The 20367-nt window shown below is 37.4% G+C and overlaps 1 protein-coding gene across 14 annotated transcripts in view; it reads right to left on the bottom strand.

The window, feature by feature from the left end:
* The window catches only part of LOC129799265 (regulating synaptic membrane exocytosis protein 2), a 92585-nt gene that overhangs the window by 13984 nt on the left and 58234 nt on the right, over window positions 1–20367 (bottom strand). For 3 of the 14 annotated variants that reach the window (XM_055843000.1, XM_055842996.1, XM_055842998.1), the window contains exons 9-19: window positions 18500–18691; window positions 17799–18064; window positions 17599–17733; window positions 17399–17536; window positions 13691–13876; window positions 11545–11795; window positions 9918–10023; window positions 9511–9860; window positions 7374–9451; window positions 6887–7054; window positions 6430–6580 (exon numbers count right to left, since the gene is read on the bottom strand). In XM_055843000.1, the coding sequence (XP_055698975.1) occupies window positions 6430–6580; window positions 6887–7054; window positions 7374–9451; window positions 9511–9860; window positions 9918–10023; window positions 11545–11795; window positions 13691–13876; window positions 17399–17536; window positions 17599–17733; window positions 17799–18064; window positions 18500–18691 (4021 nt within the window). Of the gene's footprint in view, window positions 1–3095; window positions 3235–6429; window positions 6581–6886; window positions 7055–7373; window positions 9452–9510; window positions 9861–9917; window positions 10024–11544; window positions 11796–13690; window positions 13877–17398; window positions 17537–17598; window positions 17734–17798; window positions 18065–18499; window positions 18692–20367 lie in introns of all 14 variants that reach the window. The other 11 variants (XM_055843008.1, XM_055843005.1, XM_055843011.1 and 8 more) reach the window with 9 other exon arrangements.

The raw sequence follows: 20367 nt of genomic DNA, 5'->3' as shown, positions 1-20367 counted from the left end.
AAGCCTGAAGACATTTAGCCTGTAAAATTTGGCGGTAAGATCATGGGATCAGTTGAACTATCATACACTCAGGGTTTAAGATCAGAAATTAGGCCTATTTGCATAAATGTTCTTTATCTGATTTTTTTTTTTTTTTTTTATTGATAATTTTTACCAATTGAATGAATAGTAATGTCAATGTTGCATATTGGCAAAAAAGTGAACCACCTAAACAATAGAGGCTGGTAGGAGAACGAGTTTCGACATGAAAGCGGTACTTCAGTCGATACAAATATTCGCTGTCACTGATCCCAAACACACACCGAGAAGGGATGCTGTGACATAGTAACGGCACTGACTGCTCACAGAGCTGTGATATAGAGCGGCTACCCGTATCGGGGGATAAGATAGAATAGGAGTGGGGAAGCATAAGGGGCCCAATTGGTGGCCTGGATGCATCGGAATATCCGAAATGGAGAACTGACCCCTGGCAAAATCTTATCTTATCTTTATCTTTACCAATTGAATATTTCCGAGGATCAGCTTGAGTCTACTTGATACTCAATAATATATACACTGTGCGAAAAAATTTAGTTTTTTGTGGGTGTTTCTGATGAGAGTGCAAAAACTTGTTAGAGGGTCATTTAGGGATCTCAAATCTGAAATCCGTTTGTCCGGGTCACGTCTGGATTTTTTTTAAAACATGCATTTTTAGTTTTCTGCTGTTTTCTAAAATTCTAAAATTTATATCTCTGGTCCTAATTATTCGGTGGTAGACACATAATATTAGAACAAAGCGCAATTTCATCCTCTATAACTCTTGTGAATATATCAAGAACCTACGATGAAAATAAAGTGTATTTTTTAAAGATTTTTTGAAAAAGTGCTCCTAAAATTATGCATTTTTCTGTATTTTTTCCATCTTCTAATAATTCTCCCACTTAGATAGAATATTTTATATGCCAACTACTATGCCTAAAAATGAGTAAATTTAATATTCTTTCATATCTTATTAGTTTAAATTTTCTATATTAATTCGTTTATTCACAATAATTTATTGAAAATAAAGTGCATTAAAATCTCTTATTATATATCGCTCCTTGGAAATTACAAGGGGCCAACTCAATCTGAGCCATTTTTCAGGAGACAGCATGAAAAATTCAACTTTGTGTAAATAATTATCTCAATTAAGTATGTTAATAAAAACAATTTAATTCTTTTCTATTTGTATGAGCATTATTATAAACATCGAAACATACATATTTTTACCTTTCAAAATATGTTTTTTATGAGTTAGCTCTTTGTCATTCAAAATGATGCGCAAATTTTCATGAAATTAGAATGACACGGGATCAACTTGCTTAAATTAGTCCCTTGTTTCACAAAAATTTAAACGATAAATCTATTTTGTGCCCCTTGACTTTAAACAAAATCGCGCAAGCAATCATAAATAGAAAAATTTTGAAAAACTTTTCTAATAACGAAATTTATTGACTCATATCATCTGAAATTTTATTAAATTCTCTGTCTGAGTGCATTAAAACCTCAAAATCGCCAAATAGTGAGTTGGCCCCTTGTAATTTCCAAGGAGCGATGTGATCTTGATTGTGATCTTGATGTAGATTATTCTTAAGTGCTAGAAGTAATGAAAAGTCACCAGACAGAACCTACGATACGTAGATAAAAAGACCAATCTCTACTATGTAATTATTATAGGGGAAAGTGCGCTACCTTCAGACGACTCTAGCTTCGGACAACTCAATATTTGCTATGTTCTTAATGGATTTGGCTCATGGATCTTTTAGGGAATTTTAAGGCATTGCGCTAGCTATTAAAATATAATATTAAAGTGAGTTAAATTCATTAAAAACATATTGGAAAAAATTATTTGTTCAAAGCTTGAGTCGTCCGAAGGTAACAAGTTTTCCCTTAGTAATACTTTTGGTATTTCGGTAGTCCAACTTTTAAATGGTCAAGCCCTTGAGTCAAATCTCATAATTTCTAAATATTTCTGCAATATTTCTTAATGGCGGTGATAAAAGGAATTAAGTCAGCTAATAAACTACAATTGCTAATATCTTATATTTACGTTAAATCTTGATCATCCCTAAAACAACAGACATCGAAAATATTTCAGCAAATCCTTCTAAAGCTTCTTTCTCAATAGTTTTTCTCCGCTTAATAGAACTCCATCTCAAGTGTCTTAAGTTTAGGGTTAAAAATTTTTAGAACACTTAAATTTAAAAGTAAATCAGTTTTTTTCAGTGTTAGTAGAGGTTTAAAGATACACACCGAGCAGCCACATAAAAATACAGAGAGTTACAACACGAGAGAGGAAGTTAAGATTTTTTTTTAAATAGAAGAAAAAAAGAAAATTTGGTTGCAAATCCCATTGAAAATTAAGTAATATTTACACAATGAACTGCCTAAATAAATAAAGAGATTACAACACCAAAATTTTGCTTTAAACACTTATTACGAGAAGTAAAGAAAAATAGGAGATAATCTATTTAAAAAATATTTAGAGAGAGTCAGTCTAAATAAGAAATAATTTTTGCGATAGACATCAAATGCAGTTGAGAACCAATTTTTTTTTCTGAGAAGAGACACAAATAACAGAAGGAAGATATCACAGAATAGAGCATTATCCACATGTCATTGAATATTTAACTCCAGGAAATATTTTAGTCTTTAGCGTTTGCTGATTGGCTGGTTCACTGGCAGCATTCAATGTTTTAGCCAATCAGAGCACAGTATTTGAATAAAATATTTGATGGTGCTAAAAATTTTTACCTGTGAATAATGGTTAACATAAAATATTTTTTCAAATAAATAAAAAATTGAAAATTAAACGAGTAATCCCAAAAATTGCAAAATGACCAATTTCAGTGTCAATCTTCTCACACACCAAATTAAATTTGAATAACAACAAAATAATTTTGATAAATCGCACGCAATTCAATCGATCTTGATTTTTCGTCTAAAACTGACTTGAGCTTTTTTTATTGTTAGAGCTTTCGCAGGATCTCTCTCTCTCTCTCTCTCTCTTGCTCTCTCGCACTAAACATAAAAGAATCATTTTGCAATCTCGAGTGGCGGTCGAAAGGAAAACTTACGATGAGCCCTCCGAACTGGAAATTGAGTGGAGGCTTCCCGCGCGACATGCTGACTGACTTCCGGTTGGGGCAACTTCAACGGATCTTTGAATACATCCTGACGATGATCTTTTTCGATGTGGCGGCATCGCAGCCTGGTCTGTTCATTAACACACATACAACAGATCATTTAATTTGTCAAACATTTGTCAACTCTTTTGCCTCCTGATTTTCTCTTCTCTCTTTCTCTTCTTGGCTATATCCCTTTTTACAAATGTATTTACACAGTGTAGAGATATGTGTTAAATATTACACAATTTTTTACACAAAATGGTTTCAACGATTATCCTTTTTATATATATATTTTTTTATTTTGTGTAGTTTTAGCCGAATTAAAAATTATCAAATCCTAATTTAGAAGCATTTAAAAAATAATTTATTGGTTTTTCGTTCTGAAGGAGGTTTTATCGATTTTATAATAGAAGAAAAGCAATTTTTTCTATACAAAATCATAAATCGAAAAGAAATGTAACATCATTTTACATAAAAAATTTAATTTTTTTTTTAAATCGTTTAAAGTTTAATAAAGTTTATATTTAAAGAATATTTCAACACGATAGTCATTAAAATAAGAAGCTACTCACTTCTATTTAAAAAACACAATTTAATACCAAAGCTTTATTAATCTTATCAATATTAACGTGTATTGAAATTCATTGGACCTGAAAGACCCAGAAATAACAAAAAGACCTAATGAACCGATAAATAAAAAAGAAAATTTATTTCCTATTACGTTTTTCGGAAATCGGCATGGGTTTAATTGATTTAACGGTTTGAATAGATACTAAAATTATGTTACCTTAAGATCAGTTTTGAAAAGTAATTTATGAAAGCTTTTGGTAGCTGAGCTTTTCAAAAACAAACTTTTTCCCCTTTATTATAAATCTTTAATTAAATCATAAATCAGCATGGGTTTAATTGGTTTAAAAAACGGTTTCAAAAGATATTAAACTCAAATAATATGAAAATTAGTTTTGAAGGAATATTTGTGAGAGCTTTTGGTCGCTGAGCTTAATAAAAACATACTTCTTTCACTTAATTTTAAGATCTTTAACTTTAAGATTTTAGCTTATACGAAATACGAAACACTTTTTCATTAATTTACAATTTTTCTGTTCATGCAAAATGAATGTGAAACTATTAAATCACAAAAAAAATATTGAATGAGAATATCTTTAAGAATATATCCTCGCAAATTCAACGACAACAGCCTCTTGAGAAACTTATGCTCAACTTGTTAACACTTACAGGAAAAGATTTAACCATAAACTACCTTTCGATTCAAAAGTTAAAAGCGTTATAATAAGTGCTTGCTGTGAGAAATAATTTCTTTTTATAAGTATGAAAAAAAGAAAATTTCTCATTGACTGAACGGACATGAACGAAAAAGTATAATAACATTACAAAATCTAACGATTAAAGTAACATCTGATAAGAAGCATTTTTAATGGAGAGCAAGCATCCCCATGGTAAATTCTCGAATCTATTCAGCAAATAAAAGGAAACTTTCAAATATATCTAAAGACGTTTACGAAAAGTCCATTGAAAAATGTGTCAAATGAAAATATTTCGGGCAGAATCACATTGACCGTCAAATTTTTACCGTCATCATCTAGGATCCCTAACATCGTAATTTTCAGGATGAGTAACCAGATGAGTAACCCAATTTTCACTTGAGCAGAAACAGAAAAATTCCTGCATCCACCTTACTAAGATTGAACAGGGGTTATTTCGTGATCTAGGCAAGTTCCTTAAAGAGGTCATCCGGTTCAGTTCTAGGTGAAAGCAGAATTTCGTTCTGTCACTGCTCTGGTTGAGAATTGGGAACTGGCTATCACTCCCAATTCCAAATCCTAATAAGAGCATAGACAGAAAAATTCCTGCCCCTATCTAGGTCTGAAGAGAGGACCTCTTGTTATCTAGACGACTGTTTTGAAGAAGTCCTCAGACTAAGTTCTAGGTGAAAATTGGATTCCCAATCATAACAAAAGCATAGACAGGAAAAACCAGCTTCCATCCAGGACCGAACAGGGGACCACTTACGATCTGGACGACTGTTTTGACGAAGCTTTTACATTTAGTTCTTGGTGAAAGTAGGTTTCATTCCGTCTCTGATCTAATTAAGGATTGGGGACTGATAAATCACTCCCGATTGCCTATCTTTACAAGGCCATAGACAGAAAGAAAGCAGTATCCATTTAGGACTGAACAAAGGATTTCTTGCTACCTAGGTGACTGTTTTGAGAAGTCATAAGGCTCAGTTCTAAGTGAAAGTAGGATTTCGTTCCGTCCCTTCTCTGATTAAGAATTGAGGATTGCATATTATTCCTGATTCCCAATCCTAGCAAAAGTGAACAGGGGACCTCTTGTTACCTAGACAAATGCTTGTATCTGCTCTGGTTGATAATTGAGGACTGCTTATAATTTGAGATTCCCAATCATAACAAGAGCATAGCATCATAACAAGGGACCTATTACGATCTGGAAAATAGTTTTGAAGAAGCTTTTACAGTCAGTTCTAGGTGAAAGCAGATTTCGTTCCGTTTCTGCTCTTGTTAGTAATTGAGGATTGAGGAGCACTCCCGATTCCCGATCATGAGAAGAGCATTGACAAACAAAATTCCTGCCTCCATCCAGGATTGAACAGGGGACCTTTTACTGTCTAGACGTTTGTTTCGAATAAGCTCAGTTCTAGGTGAAAGTGGGATTTCGTGCCGTCTGTGCTCTGGCTAAGAATTGGTGATAGGGTACCAACTTCTAATTCCCAATCCTGACAACAGCATAAGTAGCTATGATTGTTGCACCTACCCAGGACTAAACATGGGACCTCTTTCTATCTCTAGACGAATGTCTTATCACTCGGACTACGGCTTAACCCGTAGTTCAAAGATAGTCCACCCCCCTACACAACGAGAAGTCCCCATCCAAATCAATTAGTAAAACCTTAACGGACAATGTGATCCTGGCCTTAAAATAACAAAAATGGTAGGATCTCTGGAGTTGTTAGCAGCTAAGTGAAATGCGATGGACTCTAAATCTCCCTGTGAGAGAAAAGTCTTTCTCTCAAAGATCGTCGAAATGGGCTTTTAGATCAATTCTAATCAATTGGTATCTCATTCTTGATTTTGATTTTAGAACTTTCGCTGAGATTTGTGTTTTGGTCGATAGAAATAAAAAAATGAATAAAAACTTGTGTGAATCGAATATTTGAATTTTTTGGTGGTGAGAGGAATTCGTTTCTGTCTCTGTTTTTTTTTTAATCAAGATTTTGCGTTGTGAAATTTATTAAGCGAACCTGTCGCCATCGCCACTTCCCTCGCCGTCACTGGAGGCCGACGAGCCTCTCGAGAGCCCGCCACGCATCTCACCAGGCAGCACCTCTTCACTCCGATGCACCGTAAAGGAATTCTTACCCTTCTTTCCAAACCCCAACCGTCTCTTCCGACCTTTGTGTTTTAGCGAATATTCCACATTATTATCTTATCATCTAAATATTTTGTATAATTTTGTTTTCTTTTCCTAAGATATTCAAACAGATTTTGCTAAAACAATCACAATGTCTAGAAAGCCAAGGATTTGCAAGCTCTAAAAGAGATTTTTCTTTTACTTTTTTTCCTAATTATTGATATAATACTTTTTTTTGGAATCCTTCAATTTGCTATTTGATACTCTCGTGAGAGGAAGAGAATTTCTTGCGGTATGCTACAAAGGTTACTTTCTAAAAATGTAAGAACTTCTGAATGAGGACTTACCGGTGGCAGAGAGTTGGGATGTGGAGTTACTTTTCTTCCCCATTCCCGCACCAAAATGCTCACGTTCGCGAATTGGTGTTTCACTTTTCGGGGATCGTTGTTCCGGTTTCCGTCTCGAAGTATCCAATGAACCCTGAAGACCCACCGCTGTGTCACTCAGGCTTCCATCTGCAATTGGAATGGAATTAGAAAACCGTAAATAAAAAAAATTGAAGAGGTCTTGAGATTAGAGATTTAGCCCAGTTTCTGTAGGGCCTACAATCCTAAACACCAAAATTAAAAGGTGAACATTTTCCAAAAAATCTTTCAAGACCTAGCCGAAAGCTTTGGAGATAGTTGATGTATTTCCCTGAGTGATTGCCTCTTCCCGACGACTTCCGGATTTCCCTATTGTTGATAATTTCAAAACCCCATCCATCGTATTCAAGTACAACAATACCGTTTACTCGAATCAAAAACAGAATAAAAGTTCTAAATAGTTACTCACCAATCTTATCTTCAATCGTGCCTTCGGCTGTCGAGGTGCTACGATTGAAGGAGCTCTGCTGGGAATCTCCTCTCTGCTCACGATCACTTAGATCCCGATCGCGATCGCGCTGCCGGAAGGCACTGCGTCCATTACCATTGCCCTCTCTCCGTCGCTCCCTCACATCGTACTCCCCGCTGCGCCGTGGAGTTTTCAGGGAAGTACGTTTGGGATTTGTTTGCAGCAGGGCAACACCACGACCACGGGATTTGGATGGGGAGGAAGAAGAACGAGAAGCATTGTTAGCCCATCTACTGGATCGCTTACTAACTACAGGAGACTTATCATAGTGGAAATACTCTGGGGTCTCATTGATACTGACTGAACTTCGATCATTAGTTCTTTGGGTCATCTGAGCCACGATCTTCTGCAGCGTAGACAATTCGTCCAAGCTGCTAGATCGTCGCTTAGTAAATCTCGAAGATCTCTTGGCAGAAATTCCATTGAAGGAGGAATTTCTACCACGCGAAAAGGGAGCTTCAAAAACATCATCATCCCCGTCGGAATTTGGAATGTCTTCCTTGGAAGCACCTGAAGTGGAACATTTCTGAAAGATTTCTTCGTCATTTCCGGAATGCTTTTCTTCAGACTCCGCTTGGACAGTTTGAGCCTTCCGATTAGATTTCTTCGGAAGGCTCTCGTCATCATGCGAGTTCTGATTTTCGAACCCAATAGCCTTTTCCCGGATATATTTATTGAGTTTCTTCTGACCTTCAGACCCACTTCCAGTATTATCTTCACTCCCGGAAGCACCCTTGCAACTCTCATCACTCAGGAACTTTGTCATTGAAGGTTTTTCTAGCAACTGAGTTCTAACTTCGTCAATAATAGATCTTATAGAGTCAGTATCAGTATTTTGCTTAGAGACTTCTGCAGTTCTTGCAGCAATGGGAAAATATTCTTTGAAATTGAGTTCGACTTGATCAGAAGTTTTCTCTTCAGAAAATTTGGGAATTTCTTGATCCTCCTCTTCATGAACGTCTTTTATTGCTTCAATTTGATCTTGTTCTTCGGATTTGGTATCCATCTTATCGTCATCTTCGTCCTTGGTAACTTTGAGTAAAGTTTGCTTGGAAGATTCTCGAGGAATACCTTTAATTTCTTGAGGAAGTTTGTAGAAAACATTTTTATGAACACGTTTCCTCTTCCATCCGGTGTCGGAATCATACTCAATATCTATTATTTGATCATCAGAGATCAAGGAATGAGATCTACTAAGACGAACCCCTTCAAAAGGCATCTCAGCAAATGGTGGCTTTTCTTCCCATTCGCATTTGTTGCACAAAACCCAGGGATTTCTTTCAGTAGGGGAATTTTGCAGAGAATACCTCCCAAAGACTTCCTCCCGAGACGGAAGGGGAAAATCCCCAGGGAGGGGTCGAAACTCAGGATACTTTTGAGGAATATCAGATAGGATAGGTACCGAAGAATTCTCGGGTCTCTCAAGGTTACTGATACAAGTTATAGATCCTGATTTGGTTTTCAGAACAGTTTGATTGGAGGAGTTACCGGTGGAATTGTAAAACTGACTAGAGATAAGAATTTCACCAGGATCTTTCTCTTGATTGCAGAACATAGAAGGAAGATTCTGATCGGAATATGAAGACTTTAAGATAATCTGATTGTCCTGATTATTCAAAATTGAGATAGTTTGATTAGAAACAGATCGTCCGTTCTTGTAACGTTCTTGGTGGAAACTGAACCTTCCCGGAGTCTGATGCAGAATTATTTGATCCGGAAATGACGACGCTAGAACTTGGTTTTCAATAGGATTTATTTGCCTTGGTATCAAGGGAGGATTTTGCGAAGGAAGCTGTGGAGTAGTTTCAGTTTGAGGAGTGAAGATCTGAGAACTAGTCAACCTACTATCTAAAAGTTCTCTAGCAATTGCAGAAGTTATCGAAGTAGTTCGATCAAGTTTTCGACTATTGATAGGTAATCTATTTGGGTGATATTTGAACTCCCCAGGAAGGGAACTAACAGAAGCTGTATGCCAATTTAGGGGAAACTCTCGCTGCTTCTTCCCACTTCGATGGGCGCTTCAGAGAGAATGCAGTTTTATGAACTGAATTTAGTCAGCTGTCCAGGAAAGCCTTACCTCAGCCCTCGTGATCCTCGTGGTCTCTCCGATTGCGTGGAGAATGCACTCGATGTCACACTGACCACTGATTCCATGTCCGAATCACCAAAATCGCCCATGAAATCCTTGTCCGGAGACAATGAATGCCTAGGTCTGAGTCTAGGCTCCATCGAATGCATGGCCAGATCACTGTCCGACAGTCCCGTATAGTGACGTTCCCAGCCACCCATTCCCGTGCTCCTGTACGTCTGCTGATGGTGCTGCGTATGACGCACCCGATGGCGCGCAAAACGCCCACCACCAGGACGTTCATCAAAGTCTTGTGCAAGTCTCTCCCTGATTGTCGCATTGCGCGACGAATGTGGCACCTACAAATCAAAACTAATCACCACCTGGCCTACGTCAAAGCTAAAGGGGATACCTACCTGTGGCAGTTGGCGCTTCTTGGGTGAGCCTGTTGGTGTGGCTGTTGCCGATCTAGATTGAAATCGTGGAGCATAAGAATGTGTTGGAAGAACGGGATAGTCATATCTGGAAATTGTTGGTTGAAAAGCGTTTGCATGAGTTTGGAAAATCAACCAAAAGATAGAGAGAGAAAGAAAAGAAGATGGTATGAAGGGTCCTAGCAATTACCAACTACAGACAAGAAATCTAGTTAAAATCTAGTATATGATGAATTATAAGATCATTGGATGTGAAATACAAGGCAAGAGTTGAAAGGATTAACCGAAACTTAAAATAACCTAGTAGAACCTAAACCCTAAGACCTAATTTAGTTCGGGTATAAAACCTAATTAAATCTAGCCCTAAAGATCGGAAATTTCTGAATTTTTATGGTTTCTTCGTCTCTGCCTGGTCGGGGAGCTGATATCCTTCTGCCCCAGGAAACGTCGAGGCTGTTGCCGCCTCTGCCTGCCCGAGGATGTCTTCGCTCGTCTCATGCGCAACCTTTCTTTTCAGACTAAGTCGTCCTAAGAGTCTCTCCTGTCAAATTTATCGACCTGTCATCGTAAGCCACGGGTAGCGGAGTACCTGACGAATTAAAACCCCACCACTACCGCCGCTACCTAATGAAGAGCCCTATCATCTTAGGCCCTTTAAGAGATGAAGTCACTTGCGCTTTAAGACGTCTCGCCTATCCCTATAAGTTAGTCATCTCTGGGGCCAATTGACGACGTCTCTTCGACAGAAATGTGGAGTAGTAGCTACAGAATGGAAACCTACCACCGGTAAATATGAAGATCCGTCGTTATTGGCTTGACAAGAATAAGGCCGCCCACGTTTTCAGACCGTTAAATAAACCGTTAAGTTTAAGGTTAACCCTATGTCTTCTGAATGTCGTTGGCCCAAGACTTGGTCTCTTCTTCCCGTTCTAAAGGTCAAAAAGTTTCGAATTATTTTTAATTTAGGTTCCCTCAAGATCTTTAATGGTCAGGAGCCTAGCATTCAAAGATTCTCCAAATACACTGATTGATTTCTCTAGGATCTATCATCAGTGTCCAGTTAGATTATAAGGATTGAATTATAACTTCGATTAAGTTTCCCTTAAGAACATTAGGTCCTAAGCTCTGGTAAAGGAATTCACAAAATAAAAAATACAATAAATTTTGAATCTCTGTACGGCTAGGGGAATTTCTTAAGTCCTAAGTATTAAAAGATGCGCCTATAACTGAAGAATGTACTTACACTAGAACCTGCACTCAGGGATGAACCTAATTATCAGGGATGGGGTTGCCAGTCCCATACCCCGTTGAATCAAGTACAGTAAAGTTCCCTGGATGCAATTCAAACATCTTTAACGCTAAAAAAAATTCTTGCTGACCTAAAGGGATTAGAACCCGGGACACTTGCATCAGAGATCGAGCGCAATACCACTTGACCCATTAAGTGGTCTTTAGTGGGTTCCTAGGTTCCTTTCAACTCTGCCTGTTGATGAATAGGAAAAGGATTCAGTGGAGGAATAAAAGTCAATGGAGAGCAAATGAAAATCGAGTGCAGGGGACACTCAAGGCAAAGAAGGTAACACCCCACCTAAAAGTTTCAGAGGCTTACCTGTCATCAGGTGGAGAGAGCGATCCCCGCCTTGGGCTACCACTGCGATAGTTTTCACTTGGTGCTGCCGAATGACTACGCTGACTCATTGCAGCTGCTCCATTGCGCCTCGTGTACGACTCCTGCTGCTTATGATACGTCTGACCCACCCCTGAGACGGTGCGATAATCACGGGAAACCATACCGGCCACTCGCTTCCGGCCCTGTGGTGACATGTCACGCCTCGAACGCCGCACCTCGTGCAAATCGATCTGAACGTTAGGAAAAATGGACCAAAATTGAAAAACGATTAGCTTTGAAGACCGTAGAGCTTAGATTACAGATTTTAGATTTTGGACTTTAGGACCAAGGTCCGAATCCTATTGCGAGATACCCATAAAGGAGGAAATGTGGCTTTTTATTCTGTGGTAATGTCAAAGAAAATTATTGCATGGGACTTAGGGCTTGTGGGCACTTACAAATAAATGTATACAATGTATAACTTGTGGCTACATACAAGAAGCTTTTAATGCAAAAGTTCTAAGTTTGTAAAAAAAAAAGAGCTTTCAACTACGGCATGTTTCATCCGTTGAGACATAATTCAATAATAAATATAATTGAGTGTTTCATATAAATCTAAAAATAAAATAAAATATAAATAGATTAAGTAAAAATTTATTTATTTAATAAATATTTTCAATATAGTATATGTTTTATTAAAAAGCAAAGCTCAAGAACCATTCCAAAAAATTAAATAAACTCTTCAAAATAAATTTAATTACCTTTTGAAAGTGTTTTTGTTATGTGTGTGTCTGTATTGAGGTATATTATTTTTGTATGTACCAAAGGTGGGTAGAAGGGTTCTTTTATTAAATGGGAGCGAAGTCTGGAAGGAAGTAGGTTAGTGTGTGTTTGTTTTACGTAAATAATATTTATTGGTAAATTGAAATGTCATATATTTAATTAACATTTTCTTTATCAACCTCACACAAATATGTCCATTTTTGGTTGAAAGTGAACACTTAGAAAGCTCAAAGGTTACAACCTGTTGAATTTTCAAGAGGTATTGCTCCTAAACTTATCCCAAATCAAGGGGTGATTAAATTTTTAAGCTTCAATGGCAAAAATGGCAAATTCTCAGCGATTTTTATCGAAATATCGTTGAATCGTTGAACGATTTTGAACGATTTTGAATTTGACAGATTAAATGATTTTTAACGATTTTTTCACGATCATCAGATCGCAGAAATTTGGACAAATATCGCCATATCGCGTATTAATCGCACACTTAATCACCCCTTGTCCCAAATACCGTGTCAAGTGTAATAATCTAATGCTATAGGAAATTTTTGTCTTCAATTAGCTGTCAAAGAGAGATTTATTCATTTAAAAAGCAAATTTCTAAACAGGCTTTTCCAAAACCAGAAAATAAATAAATAAAATAGAGACTGAAATTGAGAAAAAAATTAGTTATCAGTTAACCTTTAGGGATAGATATTCTTTGCCGTGTTATGAAAAAAAAGACTTTATACTTATGAAAAAATCTGAACAGTCATATTTGCGAATAATTTCAGAAAGAAAATCGTTAGATGGCACATTGAAAAAAAAAGTCAAGAATTATGCAAACGATGAAATAAAAAGATTTTCTATAAAGCAAACTTGACTACAGAAAAATATGAATTCTTATAGGTCCACCTTATTTGGGGTAAAATAAATAGGGAAAGAGCTTTTTTTTGTTCTTCATTCATTGCATCGTTTTCCAGCGGAATTTTGTAAATAAATAAATAAATATTGGGATTTAGAAATTAGAAATATCAGAGCAAGATTTTCATTTTTTCAAAAGTCCCCCCAAACACGGATTGGGGCTGTTTTTTCGACGCGAAAACTTCAATTCAGATTTTTTATAAGTATAAAACGGTTTTAGGAGAAATCAATTGAACGTAAAGTTTAACGAAAGAACTAAGGAAAATAAAAAAATTATATATATTCCACCTAATCTGAAAGGATTCCAAACAAGACGAATAGAAGGGAAACTTAGAGAAAAAAAATAAAACCAAACAAAAAAGTTTCTCTTTACGAAAAAGGACAATTAAATCGTTTAAGGAACAAAAGAAAGAAAATGAGATTTGAGACATTTGGCAAACTCATGTTCCCCTGCTCATTTTACCTCAGGTGGAGGACTTGATGAACTCCCTAAAGATGACAAACTAGCACCATCCCGGCCAGCCGTAATGCCATCAATATCGCATTCAGATGTATCCGAATCGCTTAAACGAGACGTCGTACTTGGTGGTGACAAATGATCAGTGGGGGTTAATATGCTTTCCATTTCATTTGGATCATCTTTACGCAACTAAAATTATAACACAACATAGTTTTCTTTTACCAAAAAAACCAAAAAAAGAATTTTTCTTTTTAATCTTTCAGTAATTTGGCCTTTTTTAACTAAACCTTGCAAGAAATACTTCATAAAATCTCTTTAATTCCAAAAGTATCTAAACCTAAATAGTTTTTGGCTAAGGCTAACATATAACCTATCTTTCTTTCCTATAAAGCAGCATCAAAAGGCAATGACGAATGAGGTTAGATCGGATGAAAAAGAAATATTTGTTCTGGAAGTCAAAAGTGTACGTTTTAGTGTTAAAAACTAAGCATTTTTCTTCGTCTCTTATCCAGCGACAGATAAAACTCTCAGGAAGAACGTTCAAAGTCCCCTTGAGTGTTTCCCGCAGAAGGAAAAATATATACTTAGATCAAATTGGTTGATATTCTGCTCAGAGATTTTTCAAATTGAGTTTGACAGCAGTGAAAGCTTTATAAATAGTAATGAGGTTATGTTTTGTGGTTACGACACAATCAAAAGAGCCATCTTTAGTGTCAACAGTTAAAGAATTAATTAGACCGATTTTCTTATTTCGTAAAGAGGTTATATTTCCGTAAGATTTTCGTAAGGTTATGTTTCCTATGACTTCAGAAAAGAAAGTCATCAAGAAACACAAAATATGTTTTAAATATTTGAAGTTAGGCTTATGGCGCATACATACTTGAGAAATTTAGGTCCATATTGAAGCAAATTCACCACGCTTGTATGGGAAAAGATCTTCAATATGGATCTAAATTTGTCTAGTGTGAAGACGCCATTACACAGGCTATAGCTTTTTAAATTTGGTTATGAACATATTGCATCACAACTTCAAATTTAAGACTTCGGCTAGATTGAGTCTCACTACAAGGATCTAAAGCAGGGGTGAGCCAGAACTGTTTGAAACCGAATAAACGTCAAATTTCAGTAGGACTGTTGAGCCTTGAGAAATTGGAGGGATAAAGCCCGTCCTGACGAAAACTCTTCTAAGCCAACGGTACCAAACACTGTTCAGCTGGGTTGGAAACTTTGAGAGATGCTATAAGGACGGCTAACCGCAAGTTACGATATTGCTAGTTCCGCTAAATACGAACGTAAGTGCTAAATTCAACAGTCAAAATTTTCCAAAACTTGTTAGGGCAGAAGCTCGTATAACAAGGGAATAACCAGGGGCATGACGTTTCCAATGTTTTCCATATGTTTCTAGCGTGCCGATAAAACTTTTGACTTTATTAGCTGTTTTCTGTCATTGTAAAATGAATTAAAAATAATACAAATACAGTAGACTCTTCGATATCCAGCACTTCGATATCCGGGCGACAGCTGCCAAACACTGGCGGTTGATATATTCAAAATTATTTTCACTAAACATGAAGTTTGTCCAGAGTGAATTAAAGTATTATTAACATTGTATCGAAGTTTTTAATACATAATTGTGATAAAAAATGAAACATAAGCACACCATGAAGAAAATTCTCTTTTTCTTTGTCAGACAGAAAATAAATTCACACTGCACAAAATACAAAAACCGTTGATCATTAAAAAAACCTAAATGTCATTTTGTCCCCCAGTCAGCCGGATATCGAAGAGTCTACTGTACAAAATAAAAGACAATTTAATATAGAATAGGCAACCAAAAACCCCAAATTGGCAACCTACGTAGTTTTGAAGATATCTCGTGAAATGTGTACGAAAACAGGAAAAAAAATTACACTAAAACTGTTCGAATTTTTCAAAGCTAATGTCATCCCCTGGGAATAATTATAAAACCGTTTTTTATTTCTTGTTCCAATCGTATATTTTGCCAAATCCTGTATAAGAAATGCTGCACGGTACCCTGTACGTCCTGAATAACGTGCCCACGAGAATTTTTACTTTACCCGTATACTTCATGTGAGCAACATGTAGTAGGACTGTTGAGCCTAGAGGATTTGAAGGGAGAAAGTCCGTCCTTACGAGGACTCTTCTAAGACAACAGTTCAGTGTTGGTAGTAACTCTGCGGGGTACTGTAACGGCTAACTTCAGAAGGCATTATATCGCCGATAGATGGAGTGGTGTGCGCCCGCGCCCGATGGATTTCCCCGAGGGCGTACACGAATTGGTTCTCCAGTCGACCTACAACCGTGAAGCTGAGAGGAAGCTCGATTCGTGGCTCCCCGGGAATGGGCAATGAGGCTGTACTCAGGGAAACTGAAGTACAATTTTCATTCGACGTTTGGTCGGTTTCAAACGGTTCTCGTTCACCTCTGATCTTATGGTTATTTTTGCGGCAAAGTTTCATACATTTGTCAGTTAAATGGGGTATATATTTTTAATTTGATCTCATATAAGATTGGTCAAATTGGAAACTCAAAAGCTAATGAAAATCTAACCATTGCAAAACTTAATTTAAGGTTAGGGTACAAAATGTTTTATTGTTAGAATTCGTACGATCTCTCTTGTAGAATTAGAAATTCGAAACACTTAAAGTTAATCTAAGGGCCTCGACAGACCTGAGGATTAGCCGAGAGACGGCTTAGCGCAATTGTATTCACAATAATGGTTAAACTACTTTTCCATCATTTTGCACTAAGCCGTCTCTCGGCTTAAGTCGTAAGCGTGTCGACGGCATAAAATTATCAGGATATGTGTGACATAACCTAAAAATCTGGCTTCCATTTCAATCCCAAAACTCACAAAATATATCACATTGAAACTCTGAGAAGAACATCCCCCAATTGAGAAAAAAAGAGAGAGAGAAAAATGATTTTGATAGAGAAAAAATTAAGAAATGAACAACATATCATCAGCATTAACCACAAATCTTGAGTGTACTGTTTTTTTCTGAGTTTATCTGGTTGTTGACACAAAGTAAAATTGTCATCGGAAAGAAATCAACTCGAAAATCGATAACTAAATAAGATAACGGCATGCCAGTTAAAATTTCAAATATTATAATGTGGATTCACTAAGATTTATAGAACAAAGACAGTTGTCAAGTCAAGTGTTCATCGAACTAAATGTCAGTTTTAAAACAAATTATTCCAAAGAAGTAGTCAAGTAAGGATTATTTTGGTTACTTCCAACGCAACAAATCAGTAAAAATATCCAACAGAAATAAAGAAATTCAAATCAAACTGCATCTGCTAGGGATTTTTCTAGTAATTTCCTTGAAATTGTCTTATTATCAAATGAAATAATAATTTTCACGCAGCTTTTTGTCATGTAACTAACTGATTGTCAAATGCTCAGACAGTTGCATGCAACTAACCTAGAAAAATTAAATATTCATTTGATAACATCAAATTTCAGAACGAAAACTTCAAAATTCTCTGCTGATGCAAAACAATGCAAATAAATATTGCTGTTAATGTTGATTAAGATACAAGAGTTCACAAGACGGGGAGAAAGAATGGACTAATATCGAATGAGACGTTTCATCGCAAAACTCTCTGACATTGTGCAAGCGAGTTGCACAAGGGCCATTTTTTTCGGTTTTGAGGGGATTGGTATAATTTGTGTGTTAAACGTACAGTATGATTGGGTGAGTCCTGGTGTGGCTGCAAAATATACCATTCCGCCTCGTCGTCAAGCGGATGGTTTCCCAGTTCGAGGTTGACTTCACCTAAAAAATCATTGGCACCGTATCGAACGTAATCCCAAACCGTGATCTGGAAGCCAAAGAAAAGGCCATTAATCAGCCATTTTGGTATGGAAGCAAAACCAAGCGTACCTCCAGCAATCTATTATGTAGGTCGGCCCGCCGAAGGCCCGAATATACAAATGTTTGGCCCCACCGTGGATCACACGTACTGGCGAGTGTTTTCGTTCGTCGTTTTGATTTGTCGGAGCCAGGCAGTAAAAAAATCTAACAGAGGGAGGATGGCACTGTCAGAATCCGCACAAGGAGAAATTCCATCTTAGGACGCTTACCTTAACGTAGGGATTGCGAGCAACGCCGTTGGCTCTCACAGTCAGTCCAGCTGCACAGATGATCGTGACGATCAGCTGAAGACTAGGAGCCTCGAAGCCCAGCTTCACTTGAATCCGTCCACCGACGTTGGGATCGTACGGAAGTGGTCCGGCGGGTGTTAGACGATTGGCGTATCTCGTCGCTGTGGCACGATTGAGACTGTGAAGATCCGGTGAACCCGGTGACGTCACCAAGACACTAGGTTTATCACGTCTATCGTAGATTTCTGTTATGGGAATAGAAATCAAAATCAGACATTTTGCTCTCTGAAATCCTCAAACGCCTGAGTCTGGACCTAATAAGTAGTTCGACAAGATCACGCATTGTCAATCCCCTAGGATCTGTCAAACCGATCCTCACTTCAATCGACCCTCAGATACGATCAATTTGTGATGTGTAGGTGTTTGTGTGTGTCTTCTCATGTACAGTGTGTTGTGTTTGAGAAAGTCATTGGGGATAATTCTACCCCTAATCTCCTATTCAGAGAAAATTATCTCTAGAGTCCTGATCACACACACAGTCTCACACAATTCTGAACAAACACCTGGCCAAATTTTGAACACCAAAATAAAAAGACAATAAAAATCGAGAGTTTGTGTGATAAAACGGAAAAAAATATATCAATGATAAGATCCACCGGAGATGATCCAGCGTGTAGTACCTGGCTGATGTGTGCGTACAGGTGAGTGAGATTGGCGCCACGATGCCTGGGCAGCCTGACGGTTAGCTGCGATCACACGCGACACGATCAACTCGACTTGAGGATCGTGGCGTCCCTCGAAAACAATGTCGTATACCTCTTGGGCTGTTTTGCCAGGCAATGTTCGGCCATTCCACTCAATTACCTCGTCTCCTGAATTGCAATATACGGAAGAAGCGAGAGATAGAGAAATCAAAAACACGTGATATCTTAGCACACATAATCTATTATCAGGAGGTGAACAAGTTTTCGCGTTTTACTAGTAAAGATCAACAATACCGTAAAATAAGTTGAACACGATCCCTTGATTAGCGCGACTCAATGATCAGGTAGTCTTGTCTACGAGATCTGCCACTAAGATCTTCTGAACTACTCTGTTACTTAGCATAGGCAACTGTTCAACGCAGCCTGTCAATTAGATCGTTTGATTCGCAGGACCCGGTAATAGAGTCGTTTGATATACGCGTTCTGCTGGCAAAGGCTACATACCAACCAGTCGAAAAAGATCAAGTCAAACTGCCCACGAGATCTATCAACAACGCTTTCTAACCTACGTTGTCACTTGGCCTAGGCAAATATTCAACGTAGTTTGTCAATTAGGAAGTTTGATTACCAGGATCGGGTAATAGGTTCGTCTGATACACGTGCTCGACTGTAAAGTTCGACATATCAACCAGTTGAAAAGGATTCCTTGATCACCGCAACCGTACGATCAAGTCTCTCAATAAGATCTTCTGATTTACACTGTCGCTTATCCTAGACAACGAGTTTGTCAACTTAGTTTGTCAATTATTGAGTTTAATTAGCCTGACCGGGTATTAAAGTCGTCTGGTACACGCTCTCTGCTGACAAGAACAGCATGCAAATCAGTCACAAAGTATGACTTAATTAGCGCAACCGACCGATCAAGCCGTCCTATCTGCGAGATCTGCTAACAAGGCCCTCAGATCTACGCTGTTACTTAGCCTAGGCAACTATTCAACTTAGTCTGTCAATTAGAACTTTTGATTAGAACGATCGGGTAATAGAGTCGACTGATATATGCTCTCTGCCGACAAGTTCGACATGCCAATCAATCAAAAAGTATAACTTAATTAGCACAATCAAACGAGCAAGTCTGCCAATAAGGCCTTCGAATCTACGCTGTCACTTAGCTTGGGCAACTGTTCAACGTAGCCTGTCAATTAGGACGTTTGATTAGCAGAACCGGGGAATATAGTCGTCTTAAGTTCGACATACCAACCAATCAGAAAGGATACCTTGATTAGTACAAATGATTGATCAAGTCGCCCTAAGATGAATACCTTCTGATCTACGCTAGCACTTAGCCTAGGCAACTGTTTAACGCAGTCAAAAAAGGTCACTAGATAAGCACAATCTATCAATTAAGTCGTATGGCGTTTGATCATTGTTGCCGTCAGATTGACCGATCACTTACGTTTCTGTTCTTGTTCACCCCCTAGCCTTTAATAGTACATTTAAAGCCACATCGAGATATTGCAGTGATACTTATAGGATATTCCAGGATAGAAAATAAAATCAGGGTTAAATTTATATTTTTGTATGGCGAATCCCAAAATAAAAGGAAAATAAATTCGTTTAGGGTACAGTGGGACAACTTAGAATTAAACGTAAATTGGAATCTTGAAACTTCCTCATTGTTTGAGATGGGCAAAGGATAAAGACCACGAAGAAATGCCCTTAATTGTAGGTCTTGTACTTCCTTATGATATGAGGAATTCTGAAAATTCCTATTTAGGTTCTGTTCTAAATTACCCAATTGTACCCTATGTAGGACAATGAAAGTAAAAGGTTAGAAAGGAAGTCGC

This window comes from Phlebotomus papatasi, chromosome 1 (assembly GCF_024763615.1).
Source record: "Phlebotomus papatasi isolate M1 chromosome 1, Ppap_2.1, whole genome shotgun sequence".
Lineage (NCBI taxonomy): Eukaryota > Metazoa > Arthropoda > Insecta > Diptera > Psychodidae > Phlebotomus > Phlebotomus papatasi.
This window is presented reverse-complemented; position numbering and strand designations above follow the sequence as displayed.